The sequence below is a fragment of the Bombyx mori genome, chromosome 25 (assembly GCF_030269925.1).
Source record: "Bombyx mori chromosome 25, ASM3026992v2".
NCBI classification, from domain to species: Eukaryota; Metazoa; Arthropoda; class Insecta; order Lepidoptera; family Bombycidae; genus Bombyx; species Bombyx mori.
In genome coordinates this window covers 13,316,360-13,340,542 of record NC_085131.1, presented here as the reverse complement: position 1 = coordinate 13,340,542, position 24,183 = coordinate 13,316,360, and the positions used below count along the sequence as shown (strand labels likewise).

The 24,183-nt window shown below is 38.3% G+C and overlaps 1 protein-coding gene across 2 annotated transcripts in view; it reads right to left on the bottom strand.

Annotated features, from left to right (window-relative positions):
• LOC101743773 (hemicentin-2) overlaps positions 1–24,183 on the bottom strand; it is a 110,307-nt gene that overhangs the window by 29,791 nt on the left and 56,333 nt on the right. For both annotated transcript variants that reach the window (XM_004924052.5, XM_021346616.3), the window contains exon 3: positions 22,238–22,361. In XM_004924052.5, coding sequence (XP_004924109.2) covers positions 22,238–22,361 — 124 coding nt within the window. The remainder of the gene's footprint in view (positions 1–22,237; positions 22,362–24,183) is intronic.

Here is a 24,183-nt window from a genome sequence, read left to right as displayed (position 1 = left end):
TTTAAATAATAATCTACGACTCGCGAAAACTGAAGAACATACTATACATATCAAAGAGAAGTTAGTGCGGTTCTCCAGGGGCCAGATTCACCTTATTATCAAAGATCATTAGCTTATGGGATATAAATTATTCATACTGGTAATAAAGTGCCAATATGTAATCTCGTGAGATGATCACTAGAAGTAGTGATCACTAGAATGCGAGTTTTGAAGCGCCCCTCGTAACAATTAAAAAAGTTTAGGTAAACTTCACTGTCTTGTCTATTTGTGGTATATAGTAATCATAGTTTTAGGTTCGAAAGGCAGCAAAGTCAAAATTCTGACTCGGCTTAGGCTTGAACTGGATACGGAATTGTACACGGCATTAGTCACTTTTAAAAATGAATATAGGAAGCTAACGGTCAACCTTCAGGATTGAAGAGGCACTGGAAAAAGAAGAAGAAGTCACTTTGTAATACCTATTAGCTTGAGGTATCGGTTTTGCTACCATTTATTCGTGATATCGTGAACACTCTAAATACGTGGTTAAAAAAATATGTACCATTCCTGAATGAGGAAACCAAACTGACACAGTTATGTATCTATACTTAATATTATAAAGCTGAAGAGTCTGTTTGTTTGAACGCGCTAATCTCAGGAACTACTGGTCCGATTTGAAAAATTATTTCAGTGTTAGATAGCTCATTTATCGAGGAAGGCTATAGGTTACCAATAAAGAATGTTTCAAAATCGGGGCTATTTTTACCTTTTGAGAGCTTCCGCTGCGTGCGCTGCAGAAACGGTTAAAGTTTCGCTAAAATAATGTATGACAGAATTGTTTCCCTTTAAAAAATCTAAAAAAAAGTCTAAGATAGCATGTGTCTATATGTTAAGGTTGGCTCACTATAACGTTTTTTTTATGATAAACAAATTTGTTCTAAAATAAAGCATTATTCGAGCAGCTGAGGACCGGACGAGATGGAAACAGCTCACGAGACAGGCAACGGTCAAGTTTCAGGGACACGACCTTCAGCAATGAAGAAAGCGACGAAGAAGAAAAAAGCATTATTTGTGAACTATTCCACGCGGACGAAGTCGCAGGCAAAAGCTAGTTTAATATACAATAAGAAGTTAGATGTTTTCGCAGCAAAGGGTAAAGGCTAATTATGATCTCAATACAATTTCATCTTTATCTCAAGACTGGTCAAGAACATAAAAAAATCAAATGAAAAAGGTTTTTTCCTCATTAGGTCGTTACGCAAGTACTTTGGATCTAAGCGGTCATCGCTTTATAGGCCCTTGCAAATATACGACTTCACCAATGATTCAGGAAGCAATTTCACAACTGTAAAATTCGGCAAAAAACGCAGGGTTGCTCTTTTCAAAACAAATGTTTATATCAAGGCAATTTATAAAGTATTTATGATAGAATAGTCGTAGATTCATGTAACAATACTCTGATTAGATAAGAAGAAACAAGTCATTACTAAGTCCTGACAAAATAACGATTCAGCAATACTTTAGTATTCTAGTAGACCTAGTATTTAGTATTCTGTGAAAGCTAGATAGACTCAACAAAGTGATGGTGATCACGATAATATCGTTTTGGATCACACAGACACACTGCCATATATATTGTTAATGCTAATGGTCAGAAATGAACAGCATAATAGTAAATTTTGTGTGTCATAAATTCATAGTGGAAGTAGACAAGGTTCGGTGGAATAGTTTTGGATGGATGCCAACCGTGGTAGGTTGCGAGTGAGTACAATGCCTACCAGCTTGTGTTTTAATATAGACTGAGTGGAAGGAATTGGAATTGAACCCATTTATTTATTTTTTCAACCCGCTATTACCACCTATTACGACATAGTAGTGAGCTGATAGATAATTTTAATGTCGTTAAACGCAACTCCTTCTTCCTTCTATATTATTTTTCATACTTTAAATTTATCATAGGACATTCCACTATAGATTTATTGTTAATATGGGTCCCCAAGGAAATGAAAATATTTAAAAGAAAATTCAAATAAAAATCAAAGCCAAATGGATGGTAGGACAAGAAACCATATGGTTTGATACCTTCGTATTACTCTTTATCTAGCTAGCTTACCAATTTAAGTATAAGTTGTTTTTTTATTATTATTTTGTGAAAAATGGTAATAGGAATTGAAATGAAATGAAAAGAATTTGGAACATTAATCAAATAGCATGTAATTAAATTAGTCAATTCAATTGGCAAAATATTAGTCATTTACGATTTAGAAATCTAAACATAATGTGACTGTCAACACTGAGGTTTGAGATTGACATTTGACAGACTTTTGGCGGGAACATATCTTCCTTTTTCCCTTCCTCTAAGTCTCGGAAATCTAAAGTTTTAGATTTGTATAAATATGAGCAAGACTCATAAATTAGTTCGCCAAAAAAGTTTCACTTCTGACATGTGTACTTTGTACACACGTTCTTTTATTTTTTATTTTTTAGGAACATCAAAAATCGACTATTTATCTGGGTCCAAAAATGTTATGAAGCTGCCTACATACACCAAGAAAATTCAGTTAGGAATTTATTAAATTTGCACAACAATTTCCAGAACGTATCTCACATATTCGTTACAATAACAAACTCCGTTAAAGCAAGAAATAAGTCGAGCAAATTGCAATTAAGTGGTCCCATGTACACCATGCGTCAAAATTTAATTTCAGTCTTGGTGCTTTAGGAACTGTTTCCATGGTAAGAACGACAGGACATTTTCCTGATATTGTCTTTGTTGAATTTCCGTTGAGTTAATCTGAACGATGCTCGATCGCTTCTTGTATGGATGCATTGTATGTACCACATATTTGCGGATAAGAATTTGTGTTCTCTGTTTACTCGGTTTTGACAAAAAAAAATACATATCTTCACATTTACGAACAACTGTAGTATCATAAATAATTTATAATGTCACTTGGTAAATATTTATATTATCTCTATTTCTTTGTATGTTTTCAATATTTGTTGGCATAGATAATGCACATAAACTAATTATTTGTTGGTGTCCAGTTTTAAATGATTATTTTTTTCAGTTTCTCGTAACCACCGAAGTTATTAATTAATCTCCACGCAGCGATAGCATTGGATAGACCTTTGGCTATTCCCCAGTATTATAGGCCTGTTTTAGTTCTCGTCTACCAGAAAAGAGCAAAACTGAATTAAAATTTCTGGTCAAACATTCTGTGCAAATTGCATTTTGAATTGTTGGTAAAGTTATGACAATCACAAAGTCTATGTTTTATCAAGGCTAATATAGACATTTGAGTTATTATTTAAAGAACTTAGTCAATGAGAATCGTCTTCACTCGTGGAAAGTGGCCGTCAGATGTATTCTCGGAACGTTGCTACAATTAACTCGAAATATCAAATAGAGTTATGTATGCGGTGATTCCTTCGACGTGTTCGACTCGGAGACGGGAAATCTTCATGTACAACTACTTCAACGCTATTTATAATTTCACACGTGAATCAATGCCAACAAAGACCATTATTATTTGAAGTTTTCATACAAACACTAACGGTGGGTTTTTGATCGAATTTTGGATAAAACTCTTTTGACTGTATGATCAAGTTCTCATACAGTCAGTTCAAGATTTGGAAGAAGCATCGGTGGTGTGTAGTGTAATTGCGTAAAATACGACACCTTGCACACTAATTAAATATTTATTACAATTAACACTTAGTCCACACGAAAATACAATACAGTCTGTATTGTTATAATCATGAAGAATAGAAGGTTACGAGCACAGAAAAGATTCACTAATCCCACCCCTATTGACTGAGCCTTTGCTCGCCCACCTGTCTTGTTGAAACTGGAAAGGCCTCTGGGCCACCAGTAATACTTCAATCCTAAAAAAAATTCAGTTTATATATACCTCTTTTACTGGTAGGACCTCTTGTGAGTCCGCACGGGTAGGTACCACCGCCCCGCCTATTTCTGCCGTGAAGCAGTAATGCGTTTCGGTTTGAAGGGTGGGGCAGCCGTTGTAACTACATTGAGACCTTAGAACTTATGTCTCAAGGTGGGTGGCCCATTTACATTGTGGATGTCTATGGGCTCCAGTAACCACTTAACACCAGGTGAGCTGTGAGCTAGTCCACCCATCGAAGCAATAAAAAAAAATTATAGGTAGCTCACAAGAGACCCTTTACACGACGATACAATTTTCCTTTTCGACAGTTGTTTTAAAATGGCATCAAACCGACAGAATTCATGCATTTAAATTCTCAAGGAAACTCAAACAACGCGTACACTAAACTCGCTCAACGGTCGAAAAAATTTCAATTTCGAAAAAATTCACAACTTCTCTCGTTCGCATTCGCATCAGAAATTGCATTTCGAAGCTCTGATACAACGAACATTAAAAAGTTTGATTCGGTAAGTTGAAGCGATCGTACGAAATAATATGAGCGGCGTGCGAGCTTCCGTAAAGCTCGTTTCGGATCCCCGTGCCGCCTTAATGCGCCGTCCGCACCGCAATAAAGCACGAACAACTCTAGCTCTTTTAAACATTCAGCTTTGAAATGTGGACCCGCCGTAAAAGCTTAATAGGTATTTTTTGCTATAATTTAATAATTAAAAATTAATGTTAAATAATACATAATCATTATCGTTACCATCATCAACTTACAGACGTCCGCTACTGGATATAGGGATTTCCCAAAATTCGCCATAATGATTGGTTCTACATCGACCGCATCAGCGGATTCTAATTTTGGAGGTGGAACTCAAAATACCATTGATGGGAATCGTTCAATAACGATGGAAGGATGCAGACAGTGCTTTCAGACAGTCGGCATGAAACTTTAACTAGTCGCGGGAGGTGCGATGGTAAAAAGTATAATATATTCCTTTTAATACCGTATAAACTATTATATGTATGTATGTATGTATATGTGATTGTGTATATATGTATGTCTATACTTTTTTTGTGTGTGTATGTATTTGTAAATTAATATAAATTTCATTGCACCTACCACTATTCACTCTGCACTACCTTTGGTTGACTGATAGAGAATGCCTTAGGCATTAAGTCCGCCAATGTAAATTTTACATGAAGTGTAATAAATAAATAAATAAATAAAAAGTAGATTTCAGGATCATCTTAAAAAAATCTCAGAACATTCGCTTCTCATAGTATTCATACGCAGCTCATATATGTACCTACATAAACTAGAGTAAGTTGAAAACATTATAAACAATAAAACTTTGAATTTTTAATTTCAATACCTAGAAAACCTAATGTTAGCTGTAGATTTTGTACGATAGCATATTTTTTTTTTTTTTTTTATGATTGAAAGTTTACTGGTGGCCCGAAGGCCTTTCCAGTTTCACCAGGACAGGTGGGCGAGCAAAGGCTCAGCCAAGAGGGGTGGGATTTGCTAACAACTGCCCGAGCGCCTCCGAAGGAGACCTAACAACTCAAGAGCAATTGTTTCGCGAATGAATCTACTACCGGATCGGAATCGCGACCCGCTGAGAAGATCCGGCGAGAAACTCAGCGGGCTGATGCATGGGTTAGGTTGCACGTCGACCTCTTTGTCGAGTTCGACGAGTACGGTTACCGGGGTCCCTAAGCCTGCCCCTAGTATTAGAGCTGAAGGCATCTAATGCAAAGGTTATTGGATCTGATGGATCCGTAAGGACGTGTCTAGGGCGTCGACGGTGACTGGCTCCTGCATGATCAGGATTCGGGGAGTAGTCAGCGGCGGCAACGATAAGGCGATTATCATGACGCATAGCCTTATCGAAGTATCGTTCCGACGCTGACTTCATGTATTTCCGAATTGATTCGAGGCCCAGGTCGTCGTGTAGGTCAACGTTCCTCACGAACCACGGAGCCCCGACAGCTAACCTGCAAAAGCGGGATTGTAGGGATTGGAGGGTGTCTATGTGTGTGCGGGCCGCGTGAGCGAACACCACACTCGCGTAAGTCATGACGGGCCTTATGCAAGTTTTGTAAAGTGTCACCTTGTTCCGAAGGGACATTTTACTCCGCTTACAGATCATGGGGTAGAGTCTACCGAGAATAAACGCGGCACGGTCACGGACTGATTTTATATGCGGGCGGAATGTCATCGATGCATCCAGGGTAACGCCCAGGTACTTGACCTTCCTGGCCCAGGGTATGGATTGACTAAAGAGAGTAATCGGGGGTGTGAGATTCCTCCTCCTAATACGGGAGGAAATCCGTGTGGAGCTTCCCCTCTGAAATAGCACCGCAGTACTTTTCGCTGGGTTGATGTCTATGCGCCATTTTCGGAACCACTGTCCTAGGGCTAGGGCTGCGCTCTGAAGCTTCTTCGCGATTAGGGACTTATTTCTACTAGAATAGTAAACAGTCGTGTCGTCGGCGAATAAAGCTAAATGGGTCGGCGGCGACCGGGGAATATCGTTGACGAATAAGCTAAATAGGAGGGGTGAGAGGACAGAGCCTTGCGGGACTCCAGCTGTGAGAGGTCGTGGGGAGGAGCGGGTTCCCTCGACTCGATATCGAAAAGAGCGGTTCGACAAGAAGTCCCGTATGATGAGCACGAGACTATCCGGCACGCCCATGTTGAATAGTTTGAAAATCAAACCATTGTGCCAGACTTTGTCGAACGCTTTTGCGACGTCGAAGAAGAGAGCTCCCGTGTATAACGGTTTTGGTCGATTAAGCCCCACAAGAATGTGCTCCGTGAGGCGGTGCACCTGTTGAACGCACGAGTGATTTGTACGGAATCCGAATTGTTCATCGATGAGAATGCCCTTGGATGAGACGAAGTCTCTGAGGCGTTTGTAGAGCAGACGCTCATACAGTTTGCCTAGAGACATGAGGAGGCTAATCGGGCGGTAGCTCGTCGGATGATTTTTTGGTTTACCGGGTTTATGTATGCCGATAACGTCTGCTTCTTTCCACACCGCGGGAAAGATACAGTTCGCCATAGCGGCATTGAAAATAGATGCCAACAACACGATGAGTTGGACGGGTAGAAGTTTAATAACGCGGTTAGATATACCGTCGGAACCGGGAGCCTTGCGAGGACGTAGGTCTTTGATCAAGTCTTTAACTTCTATCGGGGTGACGGGTGGTAACGCATCCGATGGTGGCAAGGAGGCTCTGCGTTCTACCTCACTGTCTACTAATTCTACATGAACAGGGTCCACGGATTGAGTGCTGGGCGTGCACTGGGCTTGCAATGTATCGGCCAGCAGCTCTGCTTTTTCGTCATCATCGAACGCCGCGAGTCGGCCTGAGGGGCCTACGAGGGGGGGCATAATTACTACCGTATCCGATTTGAGAGTACGAGCTAAGCGGTAGTAAGACCTTTGGGAGGGCGCGAGTCCTTCTAAGAAATCAGACCATCTGGCATCTCGGACTTCGGCGATGCGAGACTTTACGTCGCGTTGTAGGGCACGCATTCGAATACGATTTTCCGCGGTAGGATACCTGTCGTAGGCGCGTATCGAGGCGTTCTTAGCTCTAAGGAGTTCCCTAATATCGTCGGACAATTTGAAGCGGTGAAGGAAGTCCTCCGCTACAACTTGTTTCGATGACCTATCTAATGTCACGATAGCATATATCTGACGATTAAGCAGAAGCTATGCGTCTCCCTTAACCTTTTCAAACTACTGATATTTCACTTAGTTAAATCCCATGGTATTTAACAGCCGTAGACTTTGCCTCCTCAATATATGGATTCTCACAAATACTTTTCTACTCTGTGAATTGACAGCGATATGACACTAATCCATTAAGACCATGATATGCCTAGTAAGACTAGTTACCAAATAAGCTCAGCAATGACAATTCAAGATAATAAAAGAATAAATCATTCAAAGCTTAAACGTCACATCAACTTATTCATAGTTCAACGGAAAATCTACAATAAAACCAGTTCACGAGACCCAGCAAAATTTAGCAATATTCCCTTTGGACTCCAATTTGAGCCTCCGTAAAAGGGTGAGATGGATCTTTATAGACTGGTCTTCTTATCTATTTTTCCAATGTCCGTTTAATGGCTCATAGTCTTAAATAAAACGAATACCCTATTAGATAAAGCCTGACTGGTCTTTTACATTTGGACTGTATTTTTAGGGACCATTTCATAACTTTAAATGTAAGCTATCATAATACAGATCAAGGTTTTTCTCGTAGTAAGTAGGTTGAAGACAAAGGTTTTACGAAAACACGTGGGCTTGAACGATTAATTCTTGAATTTTATTAAGTATTCCTAGAAAGGATTTCTATAATAATTTAACAGAAGAACATTGATTTTGATTTTGTATATTATTTTCTACGTTGATAACAATTATCTTTATCTATATATTATTATATAAAAATGAATTGCTGTTCTTTAGTCTCGCTAAAACTCGAGAACGGCTGGACCGATTTGGTTAATTTTGGTCTTGAATTATTTGTGGAAGTCCAGAGAAGATTTAAAAGGTAGATAAAAATATGAAATTGCTCGGAATTAAATAAAAATAACAATTTTGTTTTTCCTTTGATGTGTCCCCCGTCGGACGGATTCCTTTTGTTTGTTTTAAGTTTATTTTATACAAAAGTTTAGGTCTTTTATTTATCGATTGAGGCACTACAAAATCTGCCGGGTCAGCTAGTCTTTAATAATAAACTATTAAATAGCTTCCAGAAACAAATGACTACAAGCACCTTTCGAATAAGAAGCACCGACATGATGGTAACGTGCTTCTTACCTACGAGTATATAAAAACTAATTAACAGTTAAGTTTCTTAATATGTATTAGGATTTTCTACACATCGGAAGTTTCAAGTGAGCATATAGCCCTCGAGCAGGCCAAGATGTTTCCTGGCAAGTTTCCAGAGTCTACGTACACCAATCAACCAGAATATCGTGTGAACTTCCTAATAGAGGCGTTACTTCGACGAATAATAAACAACTGTATATAATCTTGTATGCTTATCCAGATATTTATTGTGATGCATTGTTGCTGAATGTTATAACCAAAAAATTCGTTAATTTTCCAATACTTCAGCAGCTTATGTAATGAAAATATTAAAATAACTAATTCATAGCGACCAGTATCTAACTTGGATTTAGTTTGTTGGACTAGTTAAAGCAAAGCTGTATCTGATTATTGATCATTACATCCAAAACTATTGTAAGGTGATAAAATTTTTTTTTTTTTATTGCTTGGATGTGTGGGCGAGCTCACAACCCACCTGGTGTTAAGTGGTTACTGGAGCCCATAGACATCTACAACGTAAATGAACCACCCACCTTGAAATATAAGTTCTAAGGTCTCAGTATACTTACAACGGCTACCCCACCCTTCGAACCGAAACGCATTACTGCTTCACGGCGGAAATAGGCGGAGTGGTGGTACCTACCCGTGCGGACTCCCAAGAGGTCCTACCACCAGTGATTACGCAAATTATAATTTTGCGGGTTTAATTTTTATTACACGATATTATTCCTTCACCGCGGAAGTCAATCGTGAACATTTGTTGAGTACGTATTTCATTAGAAAAATTGGTACCTGCCTGCGGGATTCGAACACCGATGCATCGCTAGATACGAATGAACCGGACGTCTTATCCTTTATACCAATACGACTACTATTTGATACACAAAATAAATTATTTTTGAGGATTATATTAGATTAGAATTGTGCATTGCCCCTATCTACTACTCCTTAACAAGAAGCTCAAACTAAATGTAGGTTAACTATAATTTGGAAGCGAGCCAGCCATCATCTTAGCTGTTGCAGTTTCAAAATTATATCGAAATTTTTAGATGTCATTTAGTTTGCTATATCGGTATGTTTGTTGATTTTGTCTTTTTAATTATCGAAAGATCACTGCTCTTAGAGTTGAAAAAACAAATCCAGGGATATTGAATTGTTGAAAAAACTTACAAAGACAGCAGAATTAAATTTGCTCAGGGCACCATTAAACATTTTTTACTGATGGTAGGACCTCTTGTGAGTCTGCATGGGTAGGTACCATCACCCTGCCTATTTCTGTCTATCTAAAATATTGTATCTAAAGTTTGAATTAGTTTTGTTAGAGCCATCGCTGAACAAAGACTGTTAGAAACACTGAACGCTAACGAACCATCCATTAATTTGATAAGTCCCCTAAAACTTTTATGAACAGATAATAATTTATAACTAGCCGTAGTAAAGTTTTCGACTTTATTATTGTGCTTGGGCTGAACGGCGGAGCAGGCTTGAAATTCTCAGAAAATTGTGTCAATTTAAATCTTGTATTTTTTTAAATCTTGGCATTAAGCAGATTAATTATTAGGGACCAGGCTTTTTTTTTCTTAATTCATAAAATTAGTGTGTAACTTTCGTCCTTTTTGATGGTAGTTATTACAATATTCCAATGTTAACGCCTCTATCCGATGATTTTCAAGCAAAGTAAGAAATTGTCCCTTAGAAGTAAGGTGACACTCTACAAAACTTGCATACGGCCCATCATGACCTATGCAAGTGTAGTGTTCGCTCACGCGGCCCGCACTAACTTAAAACCACTCCAGGTTATTCAATCCTGTTTTTGCAGGATAACCATCGGAACCCCGTGGTTTGTCAGGAATATCGACTTGCATGACGACCTGGACCTAGAGTCCATCAGTAACTATGTACAGTCGGCATCAGTGCATAATTTCGAGAAAGCGGCACGACACGAGAACCCTCCCATCGTAGCCGCCGGGAACTACATAGCCAATCCTGCGGATCAAATGGTAAACAGTCGACATCGCCCAAAACACTCGTCATTTCGGATCCTCCCGATCCACTAAAGGTGCTTTTAGGTACCTCAAGCATCGGTCATCATTCTCGTCGAACCCGTCGCTTGCAACGAAGGGCTCGGCGAGTAAATTAACCCACAGACACAGCCCACTGAGTTTCTCACCGGATCTTCTCAGTGGGTCGCGTTTCCGATCCGGTGGTAGATTCTGCGAAGCACGGCTCTTGCTAGGGTTCGTGTTAGCAACGTCATCAGCTTTGAGCCCCATGAGCTCATCTACTATTTAAGGTTACGCTGATATGGTCTCTCTAGACCATCAGCTTAGGTAGGAAAAAAATGTTAGCAAAAAACACCTTTGTCATCCGGGACCACGAAAACTGTAAATTCTTCGAAACTTTGCAAATTGTAATTAATAATTAATTAATATTCGCGTATAAACCAAATAACGCAAAAGTAATTTTAATAAACATCACGAGCGATTATTGACTTTTATTATAATACCATATACCTATTTTAATACCATAATAATATTATTATATACCATGGTTCCACGGTGCGCAATTCGACTCACATTTCGCAAAGTCACATGTTAAAATACAAGTATACGCAATTGCGCAGTTTTATCGTAATATAACAAAAAAAAGTAAGTAAAAAAAAAGATTGCATCCAAGCATTACATACAAGCTAAGTCGACATATAAAAACATAAACAAACATGATCAAATACATGATATACCATGAGCAAACGATATGACCCTAATATTACTTAGAAAACGTATACACAATATCTACGCAGAAAAATATTATATTCAAAACAACGATAATAACAAAACCATTTCGCAATATTACCACACTTTTAGAAAAAATCTAGCAAGTACTAAAAGTTTTCCTCATCCAGACGTACCGTTGTGTGATGCGTGATATACTCATACGTATTTCGCTATCGCGCTATACGTGGTTCAGATACTTCGAACTTCCATAACATGCGCACTTAGTTGATTAACAAACAGATTGAAAAAAAAGCTAAGGTACACAGAGCTTAAGACTCGGTTGCATTTTAGTATCTGGATTTGATTGGCAATATAAAATCTTGTAGCAATCTTACAGGTATATCGCAATAAATTGCCTTTAGTTTTTTTTATTGCCTTTGTAGGCAGACGAGCATATGGCCCACTTGATGGTAAGTGGTCACCGTCAGGCAAAGCCAAGCCGCTGCCTACCATTAAGTACTCTCCGCAAGTCTCGTTTGAAGAAGGACATATTGTCATAGCGCTCGGAAAACACCATGGAGGGGAGTTCATTTCAAAGCCGGGCGAGTACGTGGCAAAGAAGATCTTTGGAAACGCACTGTTGATGAACGCAGCGGTTCCAAATGATATGGATGAACTCTGCTCTGATAGCGGGAGGTGCGATGATAAAAAGGAGATAAGGAGATGACTTAGCATGCGTAGCTCTTGAAAGTTGAATTTGTCTGAGCGTTTAACAAATTCATTTTCCTCAAAAATTACCTATGCTTTTGGAAATCGAATAAAACTTGGTAATTGTCGCTAAAGAATAGGAGCAACACCTAATATTACACCAAAAATCTAACATCAACAAAGACTCTCTAATTACATCACAGGTATACAATGAAACGCCCATCGCATTAGCACTAAACCGCCAATCTCAGGCCAAATATCTTCAATAAATTATAGCGTTCCCTTGCCAATTCGAAACTTAGCCACCTGTGTTTTCAACCTTACAGTATATCCAGCGTAATCTCCGACCTCTGGGGATCCATCGACAACTAATAAACTACGGGAACTTTCCGCTACTTTGTTTTCCTGTTTTCGTGACCGCAGTCATTACCGGGTGACACTGGCCCGGGTCTTGCTTTAAGTTTATCCTGTTTAGGTGCCTCGAAGTTCTATATGTCAATTTGGGGGGGTCAATCGAGTTTGAACTACATGAGGATGGTGTTTGAGCGTTTTATTTAAGATTATTTTAACAAATTTTATCTGTCACCTTATGCCGTTATCTGATCAGTTTATTTATAATAGGATTGGGCATTTTCCTGATCTGCTTACATCCTGCCAGATGAGTCATTGAGCTGACATTACCATCCTACCCACTTCTGTACTCGTAGCAATCACGCCTTTTTTCCTTCCTATGCTGATAGCCTTGAGAGGCTATTGCAGCTTCCCCTTGACGTGTAGGTGAGCTCACTGGGCTCAAACCGGGAGTGTTGCTAACACTGCCCCTAGCAAGAGCAGTGCTTCGCAGAATCTACCACCGGATCGGAAACGCAACCCACTGAGAAGATCCGGCTATGTCTATGGGTTAATTCATGCTTGTAGTTCCTAAAAGCACCGTTAATGGATCGGGAGTATCCGTAATGACCTGTTTAGGGCCGATTTTCAATATAAATGGTAGTAAATCTATGCGTATCTCTTTGGTGTCATGTAATTGTCTAGACGTGGTCAACACCAGACTGGACATAGAATTATTACGCGTATATCTCTCAAGTCGCAAGTTAGCTGACTTAGCTGACTAAGCTGCCCGGTTCTTTATTGGTTACCAAAGCACATAGAAATAACAAGATGACCCACCTCCTCTTTTGTATACACTGTCTTGTATTCAAAAACCTTAAGCATTCTAATTAGCTACTTAGCGAGCATATTTCTTGTTAATAGATCGTTTATTATAACTAACGATAGTTCCAAACCTCGAGTACTGCACTTGACGTATTTAATTTATTCTCGAAGGGAATCCATCAAGCAGCGATCAAACGTGGCCGACACTAATTAATTACGCGTTTTACGTCGTTTACTAACTAGATTTCTGAGCTTTAATCTCGTTAATGTTTTATTTGTAACGAAAATTATTTTTAGTCTATACTATAATATTATAAAGAGGAAAGATTTGTTTGTTTGTTTGTACTGAATAGGCTCCGAAACTACTGAACTGATTTCAAAAATTCTTTTAATGTTTGAAAGCTACACTATTCCCGAGTGATGTAAGCTATAATTTTTTTTTTTTTGAAAAAAATTAGGAATCCTTTTTAAAACTCAAATAATGTAACCCAAGGTGTAAAAATTACCTAAAATATTCTTTACATCGCGTGCCCTGCGAAACCTATTGATGATAGAATAAAATAATGTACTACGACTTTGTAGAACACATTATTATTTATAAAAAGTGTCGCGACAGCATATATCTAACTGTTATAGTTATGCTGCAATAAGTGATATTTAAAACAAACAAAAAAAACAATATCAAATATCGTTGAAATTTTTGTTAAAGACTCGAGCGGAGCCAGAGCGGACGCTTGTAGTTCATAATTTCATAGATAATGTATTGAGAGGATATTTCCTAGAGCAAAATATATTACATTAATCAGAAGACTCCGTTGCGTACAACACTTCCTTAAGTTACTGCTTGGTTAAAGTACATACCTATGATCTGTTAGCAGAGTAAAATGTCCCTTCGGAACAAGGTGTGTCACCTTACAAAACTTGCATAAGTCCAGTCATGACTTACGCGAGTGTGGTGTTCGCTCACGCGGCCCGCACATACATAGACACCCTCCAATCCCTACAGTCACGGTTTTGCAGGTAAGCCGTCGGGGCTCGGTGGTTCGTGAGGAATGTTGACCTACACGACGACATGGGCCTCGAATCAATCCGGAAATACATGAAGTCAGCGTCGGAACGGTACTTCCATAAGGCTATGCGTCATGATAAAGGCCTTATCGTTGACGCCGCTGACTACTCTCTGATCATGCAGTAGCCAGTCACCGTCGACGCCCTAGATACGTCCTTACGGATCCATCACAACGAATAGATACTGTTAATATCAATGAGACTTGCAGTCCGCTTTGAGGGCTAAGTCGTACCAGGCGCTCGACTTCACCCACTTCAGATTTTCCTATTCGTACACTCTTGACAGAGTGGTCGTGGTCATGCATCAGTCGGATCCTGCGATACCGATGCTCTCGCGATGCGACGCCATGTAGCACGATGTTTCGCAGAGTGAGAGCAAACATTTATGTTCACTTCAGATAATACTAGTTATATTGCTGAGTTTTATAGTTACTCGATTTATGAATTAGGGCGATTTATTAATGGGCAATTTCCTTTGTTTATACTGGTGACGCGTTCAAAAGCAAGAAGACTTATGAATGAGGGCGTTATCAATGCTACTTAAAATATTCAATACAATTTAAGATTCGCTTGTATTGCCTCAATTCTCGTAGCCAATAACGAACGTGGAAACAATACGTCAACGCATTTCGAAGTCTGATGATAAAATAATGAAAATTTGATTATTCTTTCAGTCGTTTTCAATCAGCTAAAAACTTGACGCAAAATGAATTACGTGCGAAATTATTTCTCAGGGCCACCTGCCCCGGCGCGTCGACAAACTCTTGTATCCTATCGCTCATTGTGACGAAGTAACTTCACGATTAAACAATGCAGGATAATTCGTCATGTTTCCCTGATTCAATACCGTTAATGAATTTAAAAAAATATATATTTCAAGCTTAATTTTTCGAGAACAGCTTCCAGATTTTTTTTCCACCTATAATCCGGCTCTGAATGGGCAACTCATAGTGGTGAGATATGACATCTTTTCAGGTTTGAAAAGAACAATGTTCGAAAGACAACGGCCTAAATTGGCATAACTGATATCCATGAGCACAATGACTAACTACTTACCATCAAATGGATCGTAAGCTTGCCTTCGTAACAAAAAAATCTGTCTTTTGTTAATCAGCTATTCTTTTGTTTGGCCATAAATGAGCATACAGCGAATCAAACATATGATAGGTGTGATATTTTAGTGGTGGTAGGACCTCTTATGAGTCCGCACGGGTAGGTACCACCACCCTGCCTATTTCTGCAGTGAAACAGTAATGCGTTTCGGTTTGAAGGGTGGGGCAGCCGTTGTAACTCTACTGAGACTTTAGAACTCATATCTCAAGGTGGGTGGCGTCATTTACGTTGTATATTACGTCTGTGGGATCCAGTAACCACTTAACACCCATATATGTAATAAAAAAATTTAAAAAAAACGTCGACGGTGCCCTACGTGGCGCACTGAAGTAATGCCTAACTTTGTCTTCGTTTGTTTTTAATGTGTGTTTTAGTATTTTAGGTGTCTTAGAAATAGATTCATTCTCAGTGCCTTCTGAATCGTCTTTCCCTGAGTCTATTGATATTCCGGTGCCTTAGCAAGAAGATCTAAGAGAGAAATCGACATAATTACTTCAGTGTGCCGCGTAGAGCACGGGTGACCTACAAGGCAGTTAAAGAGTTAATCCTCTCTATTTTTTGTCTATTTTGGCCGCGAAACAATCATACGTTCCAGTTTGAATGATAAGACAACAATTTTTCCAAAACCATTTGAGTCTTCGACCTCATGCCTCAAGGAGGTAATCGATTACTTAACCAATCCTTTTCACAACTCATTATGCATTTAATAATTCACTAGATGATGACCGAGCTTTGCTCGTTTTTTTTTTTTTGATATCGCCATTTTGTTGTGTCTTTAAAGCGGTTAGTTGCCCTCAATTAAGAAAAATAGTATTATTATTCGCCAATAGATGTCGGGAAGAGTTGAATATTGAAAACACGAATAAAACAACATTTTCTGAAAATAAATCGTAGCTAGATCGATTTATCGCCCCCGAAATCCCCTGTAATAATAAATTTTATGAAAATCGTTGGAGCCGTTTCCGAGATTCAGATTATATATATATTAATATACAAGAATTGCTCGTTTAAAGGTATAAGATAAGATAGCTGTTCATAAAATTTGAGGAAAATTAACCCAACACATATCGGTATTAGTCATCTAACACACGACGCAGCAGACAGTACAAAATGAAGCCGGTATCTGATGATCTAGAGCCGTCACACGGAACCGAAGGCAATCAATCAACCGTGCGTATGTCAACCGAGAACACTTCTATAATGTGTGATCAATGGGCCCGACGGGGTCTCGCAGTAGCGGGCTGCTACAAGGCGAAATTAGATTTCAGTCCAAAAAGGCTTAAATCGGTAAAACGCGAATTTATTATTTAAAATTATGTTTTATAGTTTCAAGTCGTTGTGGCCTAAATGATAAAAACGTCCGGTGCGTTCGTGTTGAGCTACACACCGGTGTTCGAATCCCAGGCGGGTACCATTTTTTCTAATGAAATACGTACTCAACAAAAAATATTCACGATTGACTTCCAAGGTGAAGGAATAACATCGTGGAATAAAAATCAAACCCGCAAAATTATAATTTGCGTAATTGCTGGTGGTAGAACCTCTTGTGAGTCCGCGCGGGTAGGTACCACCACCGCGCGTATTTCTGTCGTGAAGCAGTAATGCGTTTCGGTTTGAAGGGCGGGACAGCCGTTGTAACTATACTGAGACCTTAGAACTGATATCTCAAGGTGGGTAGCGCATTTACGTCGTAGATGTCTATGGGCTCCAGCAACCACTTAACACCACGTGGGCTGTAAACTCGTCCAACCATCTAAGCAATAAAAAACAAATTTTGTTTTGTGACGCAAATTTGATTATTTCTACTCATATAGATATTAAATTGAAGGATCTATCGCATTGGGATTTTATATTCTCTAATTTGAATGGCATACTTCGTATACATCATAATAGAAATAAACAATATAATTGTGACTAGCATAAATACAACATGCACCACCTTCTTTGTTTTTGACTTAGGCAAATCTCTATCTATGTAAAACTGCAAGAACTAATAACTTCTAGGAAATTAAAATCTTAGCTTATGTATGTTTTTTTGCAAATGAAGGACCGATTTCATACTAATACAATAATGTTATCGTGCCTTTGAAAATCTTAATCAATTAGTCGTACCTAGGACTTGGTAAATGAATGGAAAAAAGTTGATCGCATTTTTATGATCAAGAATTGAAATTAATTTTCTGCTATATTTTTTTTATTGCTTATATGGTTGGACGAGCTCACAGCTCGCCTGGTGTAAAGTGGTTACTGGAGCCCATAGACATCTACAACGTAAATGCGCCACCCATCTTGAGATATAAGTTCTAAGATCTCAGTATAGTTACAACGGCTGCCCCACCCTTCAAACCGAAACGCATTACTGCTTCACGGCAGAAATAGGCAGAGTGGTGGTACCTACCCGCGCGGACTCACAAGAGGTCCTACCACCAGTAGAATTTCCTATAGTGTATATAATAGTGCTATGAAAATGTCATTTTAAAAGTAAAACTCCAACTCTGCTATGAAACCTTTTCCTTAAACGATTAATATCGACTGCCAGTATCTGATTCTCAAATGACAGTAGTGTTTTTCAACGATTCCGGTGTTTGAAAGCTCCGTGATCTTTGAATAATTTGGATTTGAAATTGCTTTTACAAATATGCATTTAATGAGCTTTTATTAAAAGCTAATTAAAAAACTTTTACTTACGGCCATTTAAAATGAAATTATATTTTCTGTCAATGGTTGGACGAGCTCACAGCCCACCTGGTGTGGTTACTGGAGCCCATAGACATCCACTACGTAAATGTGCCACTCATTTTGAGATACAAGTTCTAAGGTCGCAAGTATAGTTACAACGGCTCCCCCACCCTTCAAACCGAAACGCATTACTGCTTCTCGGCAGAAATAGGCAGGGTGGTGGTACTCACCTGTGCGGACTCACAAGAGGTCCTACCACCAGTAATTACGCAAATTATATTTTTGCGGGTTTTTAATTTTTATTACACGATGTTATTCCTTCACCGTGGAAGTCAATCGTGAACATTTATTGAGTACGTATTTCATTAGAAAAATTGGTACCCGCCTGAGATTCGAACACCGGTGCATCGCTCAACACGAATGCACCGGACGTCTTATCCGTTACGCCACGACGACTAGCCAAAAAACTATTATTTGTTTAAAGAAATCACGTATCGTATTGTTATTTTGTTTTACTGAGACTTGTTTATTTGTCTTTGAGCAAATAATAATCGTATGCATCTTGCGATTTGTGAAAAAAAAAAAAAAACATTCAGGATAATACTATAAATTTCAATGAGAGCAAGACTAAAGTACAAACTGGTGAAACTGGAAAGGCCTCCGGGCCACCAGTAATCCTTCAATCATAAAAAAAATAAAATAAAAAAAATAAACTAAAGTACAAAATTGAATTGGTTTTATTAACTATAGAAAAAAAATTTTTTTATTTATATGTGTAATTGTGTATGTATATAGTCTGATATATTATGTATTAGTGTTTTTATTTATTATTGTTACTATTATTGTTATTATGTACTGTATCTATACTAATATTATAAAGAGGAAAGATTTGTTTGTTTGTTTGTATTGAATAGGCTCCGAAACTACTGAACCGATTTGAAAAATTCTTTCACTGTCTGGAAGCTACACTATTCCCGAGTGACATAGGCTATAATATTAGGGGTTCTTACTAAAACTCAAATAACGTAACCCAAGGTGTAAAAAAATTACCTAAAATATTCTTTACATCGCGTGCCCTGCGAAAACTATTGATGATAGAATAAAATAATGTACTACGACTTTGTAGAACACATTATTATTTACAAAAATTGTCGCGACAGCATATTTCTAAGTATTATAGTTATGCCGCAATAAGTGTTGTTTTATTTTAAAAAAAAACAACGTCAAATATCATTGAAATTTTTGTTGACCCGAGCGGAGCCGGAGCGGGCCGCTAGTCAATAAGTAAATTGATTAGATTGTACTTTTCTACCCAACTATGTAAAGCTCACCCTCTTTAAGAACGGTTAGCTAGTAACTCAATTGTTGAGTTAAGCTCGCCATTTTATAACTTTTCGCAATTATTATATTTTATTAACTGTGTGTACAATAAAGAATAACGAATAAGAAGAAAAAACATTGCTTAAAAGTTTCAGCAAACAAACAGTTGTTAATGAAGCCAAAACAAATGACAATCCCGTGTCTTATCTTGTAGTTTCCCCATATTTTCCTTTAGCAGCACGCTTCATTTGCGCAATGGAATAAAAGCATTCACATGATTAGGTCTCTCCTCAACTATGAGGAATCTTTTGCGGTTTATAAACATTTCTTGTCAACGGATCAGCTCGCAGGGCCGTAAGGGCGAAAATTGCTTATTTTTTAAATATACTGAAACATCGCTGAAAGTAATACTGGTACCATATTGTTTTTGAAAATGATGACGTCAGCAACGTTAATTCTCTTCATTATTATCATTACCTTTTATAATGACAGTAATTAAGATCTACTATGGTCACTACACTAGGGGGTCGCGGGTTCGAATCCCGCCAAGGGAAGATATTTGTATGATAAATATAAATGTATTTCCAGGGTTATGGATGTATATTAAATATATGTATGTGTATAATAAAAATCTTATATTTATTTCCGTTATCTGGTACCTGTAATACAAGTTCTTTACGAACTTATAACGGAACCAGTTAACATGGCGTGATTGTTAGGAAATATTTATTTATTATTATTTACTATTCCAAAAAATTCCTTTTATTGAATTTCAATTGAAAAACAATAACAAGAAAGAGCTTGGCTGCTCGAGCCGGAATGAATAAATACAAGCCTTATTAAAACTACCTTTATCACAATCTACAGAACACGATATTGTAAATTGGTACCTATTCTAAACATCTGAAATTGTGAATCTACGAAAAAAACCTGCTAATAAAACAACCGTCTAGAATTGCATAAGACTGAAAATTTCAATGGTATCCACATAGATATTTACATTAATACTGTTGTGTTTAGCCATTAGAAGTCTTCAGGAGAACGTTAAATTAGAGTTTAAATCATGCATATTTCTTATTCAAGTCAACGCTATGTATTCTGAGTCAAAAAAAAAGTTTGTATTGAAAAATTAATTTAAATAAATCGCCCTAGGAATTTCACTTAAATCATTTTACAAGACTATATCACTAAACAGACTTTCAGTATCAATAGGAATATGTTTGTGTGTAGCTTGCTCCGAAAATCGTTAGAAACGTTGATGGGCTTACCAAGTGTCACGTTTGGATTAGACTGTCTGGGGAGAGTGCCGTATCCATGTATTCAAATTTATACCCTGATTCAAATAGTTTACTATGTATTATTTCCTTCCTATTCAGTCACTGCTTCGATCGTGAATTCCTTTAACATCATGCTATTTTTTATTATTAGTGATTTTATTATTAGTGATTCTCGTATTTTAACGTCCGTCTGGTGTAGTGGTAAGTGACATGGTCACTACACTAGGGGGTCGCGAGTTCGAATCCCGCCAAGGCAAGATATTTGTATGATAAATATAAATGTATTTTCCAGGGTTATGGATGTATATTAAATATATGTATGTATATAATAAAAATCTTACATTTATTTCCGTTATCTGGTACCTGTAACACAAGTTCTTTACGAACTTATCACGGGACCAGTTAACGTGGCATGATTGTTAGTAAAATAAAATATTTATATTTAAGGTTTACATCCTTTTTTTTTTTTTGCTTAGGTGGGTGGAGGTGCTCACAGCCCACCTGGTGTTAAGTGGTTACTGGAGACCATAGACATCTACAACGTTAATGCGCCACCCACCTTGAGATATAAGTTCTAAGATCTCAGTATAGTTACAACGGCTGCCCCACCCTTCAAATCGAAACGCGTTACTGCTTCACGGTAGAAATAGGCGGGGTGGTGGTACCCACGCGGTCTCACAAGAGGTCCTAACACCAGTAAAAGTAGCTTGTAATGAGTAAAAACTCATTTCCATCTTGATTTCATAATATTATAATGCTTTGAAGCAATATGGAATACAGTCATAGATACAAAGCTTTGTAGGTACAAATCGAATATCACAATTTCACATATCGACAACTGTATCAGTCAACTATTGTCAACGACCGATTATTCCATTCACGCGCTAGACAATAGCGATATTAACAGATATCCGATGAATTGCGAAGCGGCTTGTTCTGTCACTCACTTTGTTTGGGGGATCGGAATTAATTAATTAAGTGTAATTGTCCTATCTGTTAAGTTGTTCGGTTGTGTGGATTTTACGTGTGCGTGTTCTAGTTTTGATCAAGAAAACGACATATACTTAATTTTAGTTAATTGATTTAATGGGTATTATCGCACTTGTCACGTAAGCTGAATCTTGCGTGCCTATCCAAGCATGTCCCAAAGTCAAGACTGAAGCTATTTCCAAAGGATTGTGTTGTTTTATGAAACCACGGTAAAAGTGAAACTTTTTTTCACATTATAGACATTTAACTCTGACAAACAAGATTTACATCAAACACTGGCAACTACACGGTCAGCTGCTGCGAATTATAGGCGCCGCCATATTGGTCTTGGCTGCTCTAAACAGCGCCGTTCACTTTATCCCTACTCCGCGACCGACCGTCACGCGACATGCAACACACAGACGAAAAATTTGAGACGATGTAATAATTAAAGTTTCAAGTAAATAACATGATTTGAAGAATAATTGTTAATAAATACGTGTACTTACGTATATATGGGCATTCTATCGCCGTCTTTAAACCACAGCATCATGGCGACGTCTCGTACAGGAGCCGCCAGATCGCAAGGCAGTCGTGTCGTCCCTCCTGGTGCTGACCACACTTGGATTACGTCTGAAAAGGTAGAGGATATCATAAAATCATTGCACTTTTAAATTTAGAAAACCACGTCCCCAAAAAACAAAAAGTATTTACAAATTTCTAGGTGCTGATAGGTCTGCTACGTTGGCTAAATGGAAATTTCTAGAAACTCAATCTAAACTAAAGTTGGGATTTTAACAATAAAAAATATGATTTCAGCAATGGTCGGACGATGTGGTGACGACGACTTTGGGCCTGGTTTAGGACTCACCAATGCTAAAGAGCAAATCAAAAGACTGTCGCAGTTGGGCGTCACAAATTATGTCGAGCCTTAGAAATAACGCAGTAAATAGATAACAGCGCACCTATTTTTTTTGTCATTACACCATTCTGAACTTTGATGATTGCTCGGGAATTCGGCTATAATTGAAACCTCCCTTTGTTTCCTTTCAGTTCCATCGTCCAAACGTTTTGATTGGTAATTGGTTTCGTCTTTGAAAACTGTCCGTGGAATTTCTTTTGTCTCTGCCATGTTGAATATTGTGTTACTTTTACAGTCGAAAATAATGGCCCAGAATTCTTTAGAGATATAATTATATCAGTTTTTTGTTATTACATGAATTTGAATATTGGTGGATGTAGTTTTATATTTAAATGTATCTTTTGGAATAATATACTGTTTTTTTATTTTTTTTTTTATTGCTTAGATGGGTGGACGAGCTCACAGCCCACCTGGTGTTAAGTGGTTACTGGAGCCCATAGACATCCACAACGTAAATGTGCCACCTATTTTGAGATACAAGTTCTAAGGTCTCATGTATAGCTACAACGGCTGCCCCACCCTTCAAACCGAAACGCATTACTGCTTCACGGCAGAAATAGGCAGGGTGGTGGTACCCACCCGCGCGGACTCACAAGAGGTCCTACCACCAGTAATTACGCAAATTATAATTTGCGGGTTTCATTTTTATTACACGATGTTATTCCTTCACCGTGGAAGTCAATCGTGAACATTTGTTGAGTACGTATTTCATTAGAAAAATTGGTACCCGCCTGCGGGATTCGAACACCGGTGCGTCGCTTCAACACGAATGCACCGGACGTCTTATCCGTTAGGCCACGACGACTTCAAAACAACATAACACATAAACATAAACACATAAACATTATGAGACCGCAAAACATCTTGAAATACGTATTTCTAAATCATTCCAAAGCTTTCAGTAGTTTTCAACGCCTATTGATATCAAAACATGGATTTCGCTACCTTATAATCAGTGATTGAAATCCCAATACTGTTATTCACGGCTATACTACCTTTTTTGAGACAGTGATGAATCTCCGTATTAGATCCCAGCACTGAGCAGATGCGTGGAGGCTGCTACGCGGCTCTATTAGCATAATAATCGGAACCTATGACTTAAATGTGCTTCGAATGATTATTACTATAATATATCATATCATATATCGGCAGTAGCCGCCTGAAAACGCCCAATTAATATTAACTCTATAGCACGATAGCCATCATTATGCTGTTGTACTTATACCGGTCACCGTCCTCGTCGAACTCGTCGCTTGCGACGAAGGGCTCGACGAGCGAATTAACCCATAGACACAGCCCATTGAGTTTCTCGCCGGGTCTTCTCAGTGGGTCGCGTTTACGATCCGGTGGTAGATTCTGCAAAGTACTGCTCTTGCTAGGGCCAGTGTTAGCAACACTCCCGGTTTGAGCCCCGTGAGCTCACCTACACGTCAAGGAGAAGCTGAAATAGCCTCTCAAGGCTATCAGCATAGGCAGTAATAAAAAAATATACTTTTGCAAGAATTATAACGTTGATTTTTGTCAAAGCGTAAA